The 15,087-nt window shown below is 54.4% G+C and overlaps 2 protein-coding genes across 3 annotated transcripts in view; one reads left to right on the top strand and one right to left on the bottom strand.

Moving 5' to 3' along the window:
* Window positions 1-1,258: 1,258 nt before the first annotated feature.
* On the top strand, window positions 1,259-15,030 carry TRPV6 (transient receptor potential cation channel subfamily V member 6). The gene is made up of 15 exons (XM_082631858.1): window positions 1,259-1,401; window positions 8,767-8,864; window positions 9,006-9,128; window positions 9,504-9,641; window positions 9,927-10,025; window positions 10,173-10,348; window positions 10,845-10,991; window positions 11,095-11,307; window positions 11,609-11,695; window positions 11,797-11,873; window positions 12,120-12,285; window positions 12,650-12,716; window positions 13,054-13,322; window positions 14,352-14,458; window positions 14,759-15,030. Exons 1-15 carry the CDS (start codon window positions 1,274-1,276, stop codon window positions 15,027-15,029), a joined length of 2,166 nt encoding a protein of 721 aa, XP_082487984.1. The 5' UTR covers window positions 1,259-1,273; the 3' UTR covers window position 15,030.
* The window catches only part of EPHB6 (EPH receptor B6), a 32,941-nt gene continuing 31,640 nt past the window's right edge, over window positions 13,787-15,087 (bottom strand). For both annotated transcript variants that reach the window (XM_082631856.1, XM_082631857.1), the window contains exon 19: window positions 13,787-14,453. The gene's annotated coding sequence lies outside the window, so the exon portion shown is untranslated. The remainder of the gene's footprint in view (window positions 14,454-15,087) is intronic.

Here is a 15,087-nt window from a genome sequence, read left to right as displayed (position 1 = left end):
CCAGTTGGGATGAGGGAATGTGGTAGGGCAGAAAGATGGGGGTTTGGGCGTCAGGGGAGTGGGCTGAAGCTGGCCTTTGCTACAATTGGCTCTATGACCTTGGGTGATTTCCTTTACCGCTACGAGCTTCAATTTTTTTCTTCCATTGGTAAAATGCTGATAATAATACCTGCCTCACAGGTTCGATGTGAGTTGACGTGGGAAGACTTAGTTAAGGGTCCGGCAGGAAGTACTGGGTGAATAAATGCTGTCTCCACTGGAGGTTGCCAGAGAAAACATTTGCAATATTTGGGGCATATTTATACTAAAAAGTTCTTTGTTGTTTATCTGAAATTCAAATTGAATTGAGTGTCCTGTATGGTACTTATATGTCGTGTTGGGGACGGTCTCTAGAATTCCGGAGTAGGGGTCCGCGAACTGTGTCCAGGAGGCCACATCCTGCCCACAGCGTCATTTTTTGCCCTAGTTGTGAGCTCAGAATGGATTTTACGTCTTTTAAGGGCTATAAAAACAAACAAAGAGGAATGTGTGTCAGATTCTGTATGCCTGTATGCAGCCTGCAAGGCCTAGACTATTTACTCTCTGGCCCTTTACAGGACAAGTTGGTGAGGGGAGTCAGAGTTTTCAGTATTTATGTCCCTATTCTGGGCCAGGCGAGAGATTAAGCAAAGCTACGTCTCCAGGACGGGAGGCCCAAAAGACCCTGTGAGGAAGGTGTGTTCACTGGGGACCGCGGGCCCCTCAAACCCAGTGCCATGCCTGATTCCCCCCTGTCTTCCCTCACTGACTCGAGTCTCTCAGGCTAGACTGACCTGTCCAGGCCTATCTATAAAAGGTCACCGGGTGTCCCAAAGTCCAAGGAGACCTCTCCATTCTCTCAGAAGGCCTCCCCTCTCTGCACTGGCTGGGGGCAGGGGGAGTGACCCAGGTGGAGAGGGAGTTTACCCAGACCCCTCACAGCAGGCAGACCTGCTGGCCTGTCTCTTTAAATCTCAGGTAATTTGGGAGGAGTGAGGGAGTGTCTGCAGGGCTTCTGCTGCTCCCAGGAGAGCTCCTGCCAGAGGAGAAGCCCCAGTGGCGGGAGTCCCAGCTCGGCCAAGTGTAACAAACTCGGAGGCCTCTGTGTCCGGCTGGTTCACCTGGGAGGCCCTAGACGGGACCTCTAGGGGGGAAGGCGGGCCGGCCCTAGGGGCTGCTGATGTGGCCTCAGGGCTGAGTCCAGGCGGGGTCTGGCCTTGGCCCCAGGCCCCCCACGGAGCCGGCCCTACACTCCATGGGGTTGCCGCTGCCCAGGGAGAAGGGGCACATTCTCTGCCTGTGGAGAAAGTTCCGTAGGTGGTTCCAGAGACAGGAGTCATGGGCTCAGAGGCGAGACGAGCAGAACCTGCTGCAGCAGAAGAGGTGAGCCTCAAGGGGATCCTCCTACACCCCCAGGCTGGCCCCTCACCCCCCCACCCCCGTCCCTCTTCTCCCCTTTCCCCCGGCCCCAAGCCCTTTTGGGCACCTCTGTCTGGGCAGACTTCCTCCAGGCCTGACTCCTTGGGAACATTTGGTCTCGGGTCTGTGGGGCCAGCTCCCCAGGACGCCAGGTGGAAGGGGAGGGGGCTGGCATGGGTGACACAGGTGTTTGCTATCTTTAAGATCCAATCAATTAGGGAAGCCTCTTGTGAGCACTTCCCGGAAGGCCAGGCACCTTGCTGGGCCCGGGAAGGATTATGGCATCATAGACCTGCAGCCTGGAGGTGCTTTATATCTCTACCCCCTGCCCCTAGAACAGTCTCTCGGACAGAAACACATAGCACGTATATGTACACATGTGGGAATGAATGAATGAACGAATGGAGCAGAGAGGGAACTGCAGGCACTGGTAATCACAAAAGAAGACAAAATTTGCTAATCATCATTCCTGTGCACTTACTGCATCAGCCGTTGACCCAGGCCCTTCTCTGGGTCAGACTCTTGGGGCAGGTAGAGGGGGGTTGGTATGGAGACAACAAAGCTGGAACCCAGCCCTGAAATTTATTACCCTCTGCTAAGGGAGAGAGGCATGGGTAATGGGCCCAAATTCCAGATGTGCTTGGAACTCACTGTCAAATGCAGGTTGAGGAATTTGAGAGGCTCTAGAGTTTGAGCCCGAAGCAAATCTCACTTGTTGCTTCCAGCCCCTGGAAACTGCCCTGAACTCATCTGATGCTCCCCGCGCCCTCCATGGCAGCTTAGAGTTGGGAACTGGAGAGGAGGGGCAGGGAGAAAGCTCGAGGCCATGCCAGCGTGTGGTTTCTTCTGCAGAGTCTCTGTGATCTCCCCACCCAGGGGCTGGCAGGCTAGAAGGAAGTCCTCCTCTTGGGACTTTCCTGGGCCCCTGAGAAGGCAGATATTATGTCTATTCAAAGGGGAAGGTCCAAAGTGTTTGTGTCTGAGAGTCTTTCTCCACCTCCGAGTGCAGGGGTCTGCCTGAGCCTGTCGGGGAGGCTGGCGGCTATCTGGAGGCCCTGCGGTTTCCTTTCTTTTGCTCAAGGATTCAGGGTTGGAGATGTGCTCCTTTTTTGAGTTTTGGCTTCCCAGCTCTCACACCAGCTGCCCACCTCTCTCCCCCCAGGCCTGGGAGAGTGGGGGCTGAGCACATGTTTGGCGGATGACGTCTTGAGGCAACAGGATGTATTGTTGTCAGAGACGGGGCCATCACTTGTTCCATTCATCCCTTTCCCACTCTCGGGACCTCGGGGCCTGGGGGAGCCCGGCGGGAGCCCAGAAAGGCCTGGGGGCTTGGAAGTGGTGGCAGAGGCTCCCTGTGTGCCTATGTGTGGCGAAGACCGAGTGAAAGACGCGGGCCGGAGCCCGCGGCTGCTTTCCTTATCTTTTCTGCCCCTGTTCCTTAGGGACTTCTGGTGGGCTTTCCTCTGGCAGGCCTGGGCTAGGAAGGCCTGATGTCACCTGGGCTAGGAAGGCCTGATTCTCCCCCCTTCTTGATCTCCCCCGTCTTGATTCCACAGTTTTTTGACCCCTCTCTTCCCGGACACCAGGATCCTGGGATATTGATTCCCCTCTGGGTGGATACTCCCCAGAAGGACCTGAAAGTGCCGGGAAGGGGAGAGTCCAAGGCTGTGCCATCAACCAGCTTAAGGGAAGATTTGTGGGCAGCTAGACACACGTGAGCGGACCATGTGAGTGAGGACAGCATGGCCAGGTGAGAAGGGCCTGTTACCATCCCCCCACCCCCTGGGAATGAGGCAGACCCAGAGTGAGCAGAGGGGGCTCTGGGTGGGCTTGGGGGGTGGAGCATGGTCCAGCGAGAAGGGAGCCATCCAGGTCTCTCCAGAAATATGGGGGACCCAGCATCCCTCTTTCTCTGGTAGACTCTTCTTGGGTCTTCATCGCCGCTCCCTCTGCCTAAATGGATATTGTTGGGATCCAAGTTGAACCGTCACTTTCTCTCATTTCCTCTGCATCATCTCTCTCAGCTTTGCATCGTCTTATTTCCTGAGACGCAATGTACTAGACACCGAGCGTAAAACTCTCCGCTAGGTTTGCAGAAATGAACATGACACATTCTCTGCTCTCAAGAAGCTCACGTTCTCATGGGCAAAACGCACCAGTAGGTATCGACTTGGGTTAAAAGTGAGCTTAGCGAGTGTTCTCAGAAGGCTGTGAACAAGCCTCATGGGCCCCTTGAGGAGGACAGTGCAGGCTCTGATTTTGCTTGGTGTTGGGTGTGCTGAGCAGCTTCCAGGGTCTGTCTGCCTAACCTGACCCTCCCCCGACCCCCTCGCTGGCATGGTCACCCTCCCGCTAGTTGGCAAAAGGCAGGGAACACTGGGGGTTCTTTTCTGTTTAGATGGATCCCTGTATTAATATCTGTGAACTGGCGTGTCTGTCAAAAGTCAGTGCTGGGACCGTGCAGCACATGAGGACTCGGCCTCAGGAACGCTCCCTGAAGGAGCGTGCGTCTACCACATGCAGGATGTGGTTCTGGCAACTAGAAAGGCGGCCAAATCTGGAATTAGCCACTTTTCCGAGCTTTGGCTTCTTCATCCCATCGCCCAGAACCTGAGCTGGAGGGAGGTCGCCCCAAGGGGCCAGGGCGCGGCTCCTCCCCACTCAGGGCTGCTCTTTGCTTCACCTGTGGTCACTGCACCGGCTGCTCCCCCAACCTCACCCCCACCGCCAGAAAAATTGGGAAGAGCCATAAAACTAGAAGAACCGCATAATTGAGTGGTGAGAGCCTGAGGCTAGGTTCTCGGCCAAGCATTCTGCCTTAAACTCTGTCTGATCTTCTGGCAAGGATTTGGCTTGGCTGCCTCGGTTTCCTTTGCGGAAAAATGAGAGAATGATTCAGCCTGTGTCACGGGGCTGTAAAGAGCAAACGTGATAGTAAGTGAGATGCTGCTTTGGAAGCTAAAAAGCACATTTAACCCATGGGACTGTTGTGATGAAAAAGGACGTAAGGGGGCTTCCCTGGTGGCGCAGTGGTTGAGAGTCCGCCTGCTGATGCAGGGGACACGGGTTCGTGCCCCGGTCCGGGAAGATCCCACATGCCGCGGAGCGGCTGGGCCTGTGAGCCATGGCCGCTGAGCCTGCGCGGCCGGAGCCTGTGCTCTGCAGCGGGAGAGGCCCGCGTACCGCCAAAAAATAAAAAATAAAAAAAAATAAAAAAGACATAAGGAAAGTCAAAAGGCAAGTCCCAGTGATGGCAGGACTTAAAGGGGTTGTGAGCTTCCTCCTATCAGAGCCGGATCCACCCACGGAACCAGAGTCAGGGCTTCTAGATGGTGTGGCCCTCCCCTGCCCAGCTGGCACGCTCCTCCGGGAGGGGCTGGTGGAGAAACCAGTGGGACCCACACGTGTGGCTCCCATGCCCCCCATACCTGCTCTGACCCGTCTTTGGATCCTGATTAACAGAGAGAATAGGGACAGAGAAATGGCCGTTGGGAGTCCCAGCGCTGCCTCTGACTTGTTTGGACAAATCACCTCAGGACTTCAGGCTTCTTTCTCCATCGATTACATGAACAGATTAGACTAAGTTTCTAGGGACTTTCTAGCTCTAAAATTCAGATTTGAATTCTTCTCTAGACACTCTTTGATCCTGCCTTGTTTCCCAGCAACCCAATATAAAACTTCATTCGTGCCTACGGCACCCACGTGTGCAGGTCCACGTGTGAGTGCACACACAGATGTGCGTGTATGTATCCACAAGAATGGAGGCAGAGGGACGGGCTGAGGGGACGGGAGAGAAGGCGAGTGACAGATCCTTGGGGCCCAGAGGGAGCCCTGAGGGAAGATCAATGACGTATTTACTCTAGAGAAAGTGTGCTAGGTTTATGCCAGAAATCCTATAGTGGCATTTCTACTAGTCCATTAGCGAACCATACCGTTCAATATTATAATTGTCAAGCAAAGTAAGACATTCTAAATTCCAGAAACACCTTTCATATCGTTGTAATTTCAGATCTCTTTTATTAAGTCTTTTATTAAATAATCAGTGGGTGCTTGAAAGGCTTCACCTTTTTTTTTCTTAGTTGAGTATTTAATGATTTGTAAGAAAACACAGAGGGAATTCCTTACTCTATTTAATGTGAAAAATACTTTCCTAAGAAGATTATGAATAATTATACCTCAAGGTCAGGGTTTCTCTACCTTGGCACTTTTGACATGTTGGGCAGATAATTCTCTGTTACAGGAGGCTGCCTTGTGTAAGAATCTTAGCAGCACCCCTGCCCTCTGCCCGCTAGATGCCAGTAGCACCCCTTCCTGCAGTCATGACAACCAAAAATGTCTCCAGACATTGCCCAGTTCCTTGGGAGGCGGGAGGGGATCACCGCTGGTTAAGGACCACTGCTCTAAATCACTGTAAGTAAGAGATGCTGGTAGTAATGTTAAGCATTCTTGATTCTACTAAATAAAGTGAACTCTCCCCTGGGAGGGAGGGAGTATAATTTAACCATTAAAATCAGAAGACATTTTGGCAATATCGTCTCTTCTTCCTGCGGTAGGGAGGTGTCTGGTGATGATGTGTAGATTTTGCTCCAGATCTAAACGTCTGTGCTGGGTTGCTTTGGAAGAAGCTAATTTCCCAGGCACAAGAATCTTTGGATGCGTCTGCTCTTGTGCCTTTTTCATGGGGCACAAGGGTAGGCAGGCGGTTGGAGGGGGGCGGGATCTGCCTTATTGCCAAGAATGCGAGCAAGGGCTTTCTCGGCTGCCCCCTTGTGGCCCTGTGATGCTATTGCAAATCATGCCTCTGCCTGCTTCCCTGGGAACCACTCAGACACTGCCCTCCGTTTTTGCTGGATTCTGGAGTTTGCCACCCAAAGGAGGCCAGGTCTCCATAAACCTGATTGGGGTTTCCAGATAAAATACAAGACAGAGTTGAATTTGAATTTCAGATAAACAACAAATAAGTTGTTAGTATATGTGTGTCCCACATATTGCATGAGACATACTTATATTAAAAACTTATTTTCTGTGTATCTAAAATTCAACTCTAACCAAGCATCCTCGTGTTTTTACTTGGTAAATCTGGCCAGCCCCATTCGAACAATACCTCCCTGCTCTTCCCAGGCCAGTAGGGCAGTCAGCAGAGGCCAGAAACAGAACACGTATGGACTGGAGGTTTGTGAGAGACATTTATGGGCATCAGAGATGTGTCAGGACCAAGAGGGACATCTTTGGGGCTGCCACTGACTAGCCTCCCCCCTCATGTCTTAGGAAGCAGGGAGCAGACTTGGGTCTGCATTTGGGTCCGAAGCCCCCTTGGACTTATTTCTAGCTTTGCCATTAACCTTCAGTCAAAATGGGGCACAAAACTAGAAGCTAATTGGAGGGGGGCAGAGAACGTTTACAAAGATGAGAAAGTGGCTGATCTCTGACCTCAAGGGCCCCTGGTGTAGAGGAAGAGACAGATGCTTATCACAGAACACAGTGAAAATGCTAAAAAGGAAAGTAAGGCCAGAGGAGAGGGTGGAAAACTTCCAGCCGTTGTGTGTGTGTGTGTGTGTGTGTGTGTGTGTGTGTGTTGGGGAATACTGCTTGCTTTACAACATCTATAAAGGGGGGCTTTGGGCAAATTGTTGGGAAAGGTAGTGGTGATGGTAGGGATGATGGGGGTGGGGGGTGGTGGAAGGTGTAACAAACTTGTTTTGCAGCTGTGTGCGCATACCAAGCATACTATTTTTTACTTAGATTATACGTTTGCCTAAGGTTGGCTTAGGGGGTGGCCTGATGGAGATACTAAGGAAGGGCGGTAAAGCCAAACCACCTTCTGGCATTGCTACAATTCACTCCTTCTACTACTGGCAATGAGTGTCTGCCATACGCTGGGCATATTCCCAGGCATCGCGAGCACAGAATAGAGAGTGATTACGGCAGCGGGGGGCAGGGGGGCGGATTAGAGTCCAGGTGGAAGGAGAGTTGAGTTACAGCACAGGAATGGGGAGGATGGTGTGCCCTGGGGTGGTGAGGCTGAAATGCTGGGTGGAGGGCCAAAGAGAGGAAGAGAGCATGGAAAAGGAGTTGCACAAAGGCTGTAGAGGATTTCTGAGTTTCTTCTCCTGGGTGTTTAAGGACCCATCAGACTTTTGTGAACCGTGGTTGCATTTGCCCTTTAGAGAGAGTATCTTGACAGCATCCAGAAGAATGGATTGGGGTAAATAGGGGTGTAGGGAAAGAGAATATTTTGCTAATCCTGGCCTAGAGAATGAGGACGTGGATGAATGAGCATCACAGGAATGAGAAGGCAGGGACTGAACGGAGAGAGATGTTGAACTGACAGGTGGATGCCTCCGTGGCCTGATGCGGGGAGCTGGGGCCACAGCATTCAGGGAGACGGACGTGTCGTGCTCTCTCCTCCTCTCCTGAGCACCCACTCACCCCCCAGCTCGTGGAGTCGATTTCCTGCTACTATGGGTTCTTTGGTGTATGAGCTCCTGTTCACATAACTGGCCATCTATGGATAAATGGTGTTATTTCATTCACTCCCATAGAAAGACCAAGTGGTTCTGGGCCAGGAGAGAAAATTAAATAAAAGGGACCCCGTGTGTCTTAGTTGGGCTAAGTTTTGATACTACAAAAGGTTTTTTAGTTCGTTGTAGGTGTAAGACTGGAAAGTCAAAGAAGATGATGCTTTGCCTAAAACAAGTGAGAAGCAGATAGGAAGCAGGGAGAGACTGTAATCGGATGTAGGGGCCAGAAGGAAAAAAAGGACCCACGGTTGCTTTTCGATTGACCCCCAGATATGCTGTTGTAGGAAGGAAAGTGCCAGAGTCAAAGGGCTTTGCCGAGGTCTAAAGAGGCGAGCATGACACAACAGGAGGAAAATCTGCCAGCGTCTACATGTCAGCCTCCTCCGCAAATATGAGGAAGGAATTCCTTGTACCCTTAGTCCATGAAAGCAAAGCTTATCTTGGAGAGTAATCTCAAGACTCTGAGTGAAGCTGAAACAGGGTTCCTCCAGAGGTCAATAGGTCAGGAGGTGAATGAGTATTTTAACTGGAACTCCTCCCTCTATACCCCAGGTGCACAGATCACACACACACACACCCTGGTCACGGCACCCAGGGGAAAGGAAAGCAGTTCCTGACCTTCTCCCACGCAAGCTAAAAGGGGGAAAAGTTGCTTTGGGTTAACTAACGGGTCAGAGAAAGAGAGACCAGGCAGCGCTTTCCCCCCCCAATGGCCCCACCTCTCTGGATGAGGACCCGTGGAATTCGTTGCCACTGGGGGGTATGACGGACCTTGCTCCACAAGTGGACACGCTCCCCTCCCTTGTAGGATCTGGGAGTCTCCTCTCCTCACAGCTGCCAAAGAGAATGATGTCCAGGCTCTCGGCAAGCTGCTCAAATATGAAGCCTGCGACGTCCACCAGAAAGGTAAGCCCTGTGCACACAGCTCGCCCTCCACCAGCCTCCTGCCAGTACAGCCCCAGGACCTTCCGCTGTGGGCCCCCAAATCTCTCCAGTCCCCATTCCCCTGCTCCAGCAAAGCCATGTGACTCTCTCTGTCAACGTCAGGAGCCCTGGGGGAGACGGCGCTGCACGTGGCGGCCCTCTATGACCACCTGGAGGCCGCCATCGCGCTGATGGAGGCCGCCCCGGAGCTGGTCGACGAGCCCATTACCTCTGAGCTGTATGAGGGTGAGAGGCCAAGGGGCTCAGGATGGAGGGAGGAGCGACCAGCTGTGTTTCAGGGCAGTCCTGGCGGTGGATCATTTGGGGAAACCAAGAGGGAACGTGAGCCCCCCTCCTCTTTATCCCCCTCTCCATGTCCCTTCTACCTGAGCATCCTCACTGCAGCTCATTCGAGCACCAACCCCTGAAATGGAAAGGCCTAGAGTGGGAAGAGGCAGGCAGCAGCTGGATCCCCTGGGAACCCCGCCAGGCTCAGCAAACCCCCACCCCATCCTCCCTGCGAAAGGCTGCCCTGGTCTTCAGAGGACCCTGTGGAGATATGGGAGGGACCCCCTGCAGGATCCTGGTGACCGACCCCATGACAAGAGCTCTCTTGTTCAGGTCAGACGGCACTGCACATGGCCGTCATGAACCAGAACGTGAACTTGGTGAAAGCCCTGCTTGCCCACGAGGCCAACGTGTCTGCAAGAGTTACAGGCTCCAATTTCCGCCCCGGTCCCCACAACCTCCTCTACTTTGGTGAGAGCCAGGGCCAGGGCTGGGAGGGTGGGGAGGGGGCCAAGAGCAAAGGGAGGGCAGGCTGAGGGGGCTCCATGCCGGGGGAAGCTGGGAGGGCCGCCCTCCTAAGGCTGAAGGCCAGAGCCCACCCCCGGCGCAGGGCCCTCTGCACCGTCCCCGCCTCTGGTTCTGCTGACAAGTGTCCCCAGGCCCAGAGCTGAGATGTGGGGAGGGAGAGGCAGTCCCCTGGAGAGACTGCCCATGCCAGCCTGCACCCTCAAGCCACGGGCCCCCCTGCATCCCCAGGGGAGCACCCTCTGTCCTTTGCGGCCTGCGTGGGCAGCGAGGAGATCGTGAGGCTGCTCATCGAGCACGGCGCTGACATCCGGGCCCAGGACTCCCTGGGTGAGAGCCGGGCTGGAGGGGGAGCTGGGTTGCAGAGGAGGGGCCGGGACAGCCCTCAGGTCCACCCGGGGGTGGTGGGGGGAGGTCATGGGGAGCATCAGGGACTCTAGTCCCAGTGGCCACGTGACAGCCCGTGTCCTCCCCCAGGAAACACAGTGTTGCACATCCTCGTCCTCCAGCCCAACAAAACCTTTGCCTGCCAGATGTACAACCTGCTGCTGTCCTACGATGGGCGCGGGGGCCACCTGCAGTCCCTGGACCTCGTGCCCAATCACCAGGGCCTCACCCCCTTCAAGCTGGCTGGAGTGGAGGGTAACACCACGGTGAGGGACCCTCCCCCAATCCCACCGTGTCCTTCTCCTGACCTTCATATTACGTTTCTGGCCCTTTGAGGAAACAGATGTCACCAGTTATCCCCGATGCTGAGATCCCGTTTTCAGCTTCAATTGGAATTTCTTTCGCAGCCCGTCTTTCTTGCCCACTTTCTCGCCCCTGAATTGTTGGGGACTTACAGGGTCTAGATCCCACCCTGGAGTGGTGTGAAATGCCCACGTCCTCTTGTCCTTTCAGCCCACAAGCAGCAGCCCTGCATCCTCTCACCTCTTGTTTCCAAGCTCTAGAGGGAGTTACGGGGGAAGAGGGTGAACTTGGAGGCTGGGGTGAAGATGGGTTCTTTTGCCCGCAAGGCTGTGGTCTTTGAGTGCACAGCGAGCACCCTTTCCGGGGTGCTGTGATCTGGGCAGGCTTCCCAGCCGCACCCTGTGACAGTCCCCTTTGCTTGCTTCTCTGCACACACCTGCCCTCCACCCCCAACCTTAGATGTTCCAAAACCTGATGCAAAAACGGAAGCACATCCAGTGGACGTATGGGCCACTGACCTCCACTCTCTACGACCTCACAGACATCGACTCCTCGGGGGAGGAGCAATCCCTGCTGGAGCTTATCGTCACCTCCAAGAAGCGGGAGGTACGGGGTATGGGGGGGCGGTGTGTGGTCTTCAGGGTAGGGAGCAGCGGGGGAGGGGAGTCAGGGTCTCCGAGCTGCTTGCTCTCCTCTTGTTCTGCTGCAGGCTCGCCAGATCCTGGACCAGACGCCAGTGAAGGAGCTGGTGAACCTCAAGTGGAAGAGATATGGGCGGCCATACTTCTGTATGCTGGCTGCCATCTACCTGCTGTACATGGTCTGCTTTACCACGTGCTGTGTCTACCGCCCCCTCGATCCCAGGACCAACAACCAAACTAGCCCCCGGGACAACACCCTCCTACAGCAGAAGCTACTTCAGGTGACACCCTAGGAGCAGCAGAACTTCGGGCAGGATCCAGCTCTCTGCCCTTTCTTAGACGTGAATCACGTTCCCGTCTTACCACCGTTTCTCCCTCGCTCAAGCCTCAAACACACAGGCACAAATTCAAAATACATGCACACAGAAACATAGCGATGCTCTAAGAGCAGAGTTTGAGGGCGCCAAACTTAACAGGTTAAAAAGAACCTGACTGGTTTGTGACCCTAGACAAGGGACGCTGACTTGTACCCAGGGGCAGGCAGGGAAGCCCTGAGTCCTCTGACCATGTCTCCCCCCTCAGGAGGCCTATGTGACCCCCGAGGATCACCTCCGACTGGTGGGGGAGCTGGTGTCCGTCTTTGGAGCTGTGATCATTCTGCTCATAGAGGTGTGGTGTGGTCGGGATCTGGGGGTGAGGCTGTCTGCCACGGGGATCCAGCCCGAGCCTCAGTCTACAAGGGCCTTTGTGTCTTCCTGGTCTCTCTCCAGATTCCAGACATCTTCCGCGTGGGGGTCACTCGCTTCTTTGGACAGACCATCCTTGGAGGACCCTTCCACGTCCTCTTGTGAGCCTCCTTCCTCTCACCCCCATCCCTTTCCTCACCGAGGCTCTAGTTTTACTCCCTGGATCCCTGACTTCTGGAGAACGCCAGTTCCAGAGGCCCCTCTCTGATATGTGTGTGACCCTGTGTATCGAGCTTACAGAGGTTGAACCTGAGTGTGTGGGCACCATTTCCATCACCCCCTTGCTCTTGGACCCCCAGGATCATCCCAGTCTCCCTCTCATCACCCCCTCCCTGCTCTCCCCCCAGCATCACCTATGCCTGCACGGTGCTGGTGACCATGGCGATGAGGCTCACCAACACCAACGGGGAGGTGGTGCCTATGTCCTTCGCCCTGGTGCTGGGCTGGTGCAACGTCATGTACTTCGCCCGAGGATTCCAGATGCTGGGCCCCTTCACCGTCATGATCCAGAAGGTCCGTGCCGCCTCCCAAGCTTTCTAGAGAAAGGTCCTAGGGTAGGGGCTGCAAACATTTCTGTAAAGGGTCAGATAACAGAGGTCTCAGGCTTGGAGAGCCACATATAGTCTGTTTGATTTTCTTCTCCTTTTTTCTCTTCCTCCTCTTAAATTTTTTTCAATCCTTTAAACATGTAAAAGTCTTGTTCAAGGGCCAACCGAAACTGACCAAGTAGATTTGGCCAGCAGGCCAGTTTGCCAACCCTATGCGAGAGGGGTGGAGATGTTAAGACTTCTCAGAGTTAGACCTCTTAGAGGCTGGAAGGGGCATTTGCTCCAGGGATTGATGTGGAGCTGTCCTCCCCTCCCTCCCCTCCGTCTAGATGATTTTTGGCGATCTGATGCGATTCTGCTGGCTGATGGCCGTGGTCATCCTGGGCTTTGCCTCAGGTACATCGTCTGAGATGGGGGCCCTGGGCTGGAGGAAACTAGATAGCACAGGATACCTCTGGATAAACGTGGCGGGGCGGGGGGAGGTGGGAAGACAGGCAGAGGTAAGAGGCCGCCCTAGGCTCTAAGGATGGGCTGTCCCTCGGGAGCGTTAGGGGGCGGTGGCTCTTGGGGTCAGGAGGGTGAGCCCCTGATGGGACTGAAAGAACCCAAAGCGCAGAGTGAAGCAGGGCTGGGCTGGTGGTGTGGGAGAGGAAGGAAAACAGCACTGAAATGGGCAGCAAAGAGCTGGCTGTGGTTTATTCACATATAACTCTCACCCCCTGGGGCGGAGCAGCCTTCTTTATCATCTTCCAGACAGAGGACCCTAACGAGCTGGGCCATTTCAACAATTACCCCATGGCGCTGTTCAGCACCTTCGAGCTGTTCCTCACCATCATCGACGGCCCTGCCAACTACGACGTGGACCTGCCCTTCATGTACAGCATCGCCTACGCTGCCTTCGCCATCATCGCCGCTCTGCTCATGCTCAACCTCCTCATCGCTATGATGGGGGACACTCACTGGCGCGTAGCCCACGAGCGGGACGAGCTCTGGAGGGCCCAGGTGAGCGCCCCCTGGTGGCTGGGAGGGTTAGTGCAAGTCATTCCCTTCCTGCCAAGGACGGGGCCAAACTCAGAGGCCGGATAGTTTGACCCCAACATAGGTTTGGACGGTTAGCGCACAGTACAAAAGATTATGCAAAGTGTACAGAACTGGATTAGCAATACGACTGAGCAATACTGGAACAGCTGAAAAGAATTCCTCACGGTTTTCTCAAAAAGCCAAATCTGTCTTTTCTAGAATCAACAAGAAATGACGCTTAGTAGTGGCTGCAACAGCATTCAGTAAAGTTTGTTACTGAATAAAAAAGCTGGAGTATCACATCTTTCTGGCAATATTTAAGTCTTCCAAATGTGACCCAGAAAAATTGGACCTGTTAAAAGTAATGCCACACCAACTCCCTATATAGCAGAAACTATCTTCCGTCAGATAATTGTGATGGGGACAAAAGAACGAATTGGATCAAATCATTTCAAAATACAAAATAATTTATCAACAAAAGTAATTCCAGCAAAATAAATGGAAATCCCTCAAATTGGATGGCATCTAACTGTGTTGTGTAGAAAATGGAGTTAAAAAAACCCTTAGCTGGCTAAACAGGGTTTGCTGATGAAAATATTTTTTTCCATGCGAATGTATTGATATGAGATTTCTCTGCAGGATGTCTGTGTTTCTAAGTGGCCTTTACATCTGGAGGGTCAAAATATTCTGTAGCCCTGCGGACCCTTTCTCTTTGCTCTCCCCTCCTTCCTGTCTCCTTGGAGCAAGGTCTCCCCACCTGCTACAGGACCAGCCTGGCCTGGATGGCAGGTCACGGGTGAAGTGCTGTAGGGCTCAAGGCCCATCCACTCTCTCCCGCAGAAGAGGGCTGACAAAGCTGACACTGCCATCCCCACCTCAGGGGTGTTGTCACCTCTGGGAAACCATGAGTTTCCCAGATGTTGCTCAGCTGTCGTCCCTCTGCCTGGCGTCCTCTCCTCTCCTGGTCCGCACCCAGCCTCTGATTTCATCATCTTCTGTCCCCACACGCAGGTCGTGGCCACCACAGTGATGCTGGAAAAGAAGCTGCCTCGCTGCCTGTGGCCTCGCTCCGGGATCTGCGGGCGCAAGTTCGGGCTGGGGGACCGTTGGTTCCTGCGGTGAGTGACAGCGGGGGCTGGCGTCCCTCTGCTCAACCTCCTGCCCCCAGGGGCCCTGTGCAGGCCTGTGTGCTCCCTAGGCTTCAGGCCTCACTGGGAGAAGGGGGCCTGCTAGGTTCCTGGGCCCTGAAAGCATCCCCAGAGCTGCTGGACTCGGCTCTGTGCTGCTTCCCGAGGCCTGGCAACCCCTGTGCCCACTCGGGCTGCAGATGAGGGAAAAGGGCACCAGCAGTAGGGCTGGGCGGGGCCAGGAGACAAGGTCCAAGGTCAGCCTCTCCATCAACTCTTCCTTCCCCCCAGGGTGGAAGACAGACAGAATCTCAACCGGCAGCTCGTCCGGGGCTACGCGCAGGCCTTCTGCAACCCAGGCTCCGAAGATGACACGGAAGGACGGTGGCTGGGCGGCCCCTTCGGCACCCACCTGTCCCTTCCTGTCCCCTCGGTGTCTCGAAGTACTTCCCGCAGCAGCGTGAACTGGGAGAGGCTGCGGGAAGCGACCCGGAGGAGAGAGCGGAGGAGGACGGTGGACAGGGCTCTGGAGGATGGGGAGGGTTGGGAGTACCAGATCTGAGTGCCTCCGCCCACACTGGTGCCCAGCAGCATCAAGAAACAAAGCCTAGGGCTTCCCT

This window comes from Mesoplodon mirus (assembly GCF_964341445.2).
Source record: "Mesoplodon mirus genome assembly, chromosome: 9".
In the NCBI taxonomy this organism is placed as follows: Eukaryota; Metazoa; Chordata; class Mammalia; order Artiodactyla; family Ziphiidae; genus Mesoplodon; species Mesoplodon mirus.
This window is presented reverse-complemented; position numbering and strand designations above follow the sequence as displayed.

Excerpts from the sequence above, each read along its gene's own strand:
- TRPV6 (XM_082631858.1), top strand. The coding sequence starts at position 1,274 with ATGGGGTTGCCGCTGCCCAGGGAGAAGGGGCACATTCTCTGCCTGTGG. Across the intron at positions 8,865-9,005 it reads CTGCGACGTCCACCAGAAAG|GAGCCCTGGGGGAGACGGCG; the intron begins GTAAGCCCTGTG and ends TGTCAACGTCAG. Across the intron at positions 9,642-9,926 it reads CCACAACCTCCTCTACTTTG|GGGAGCACCCTCTGTCCTTT; the intron begins GTGAGAGCCAGG and ends CTGCATCCCCAG.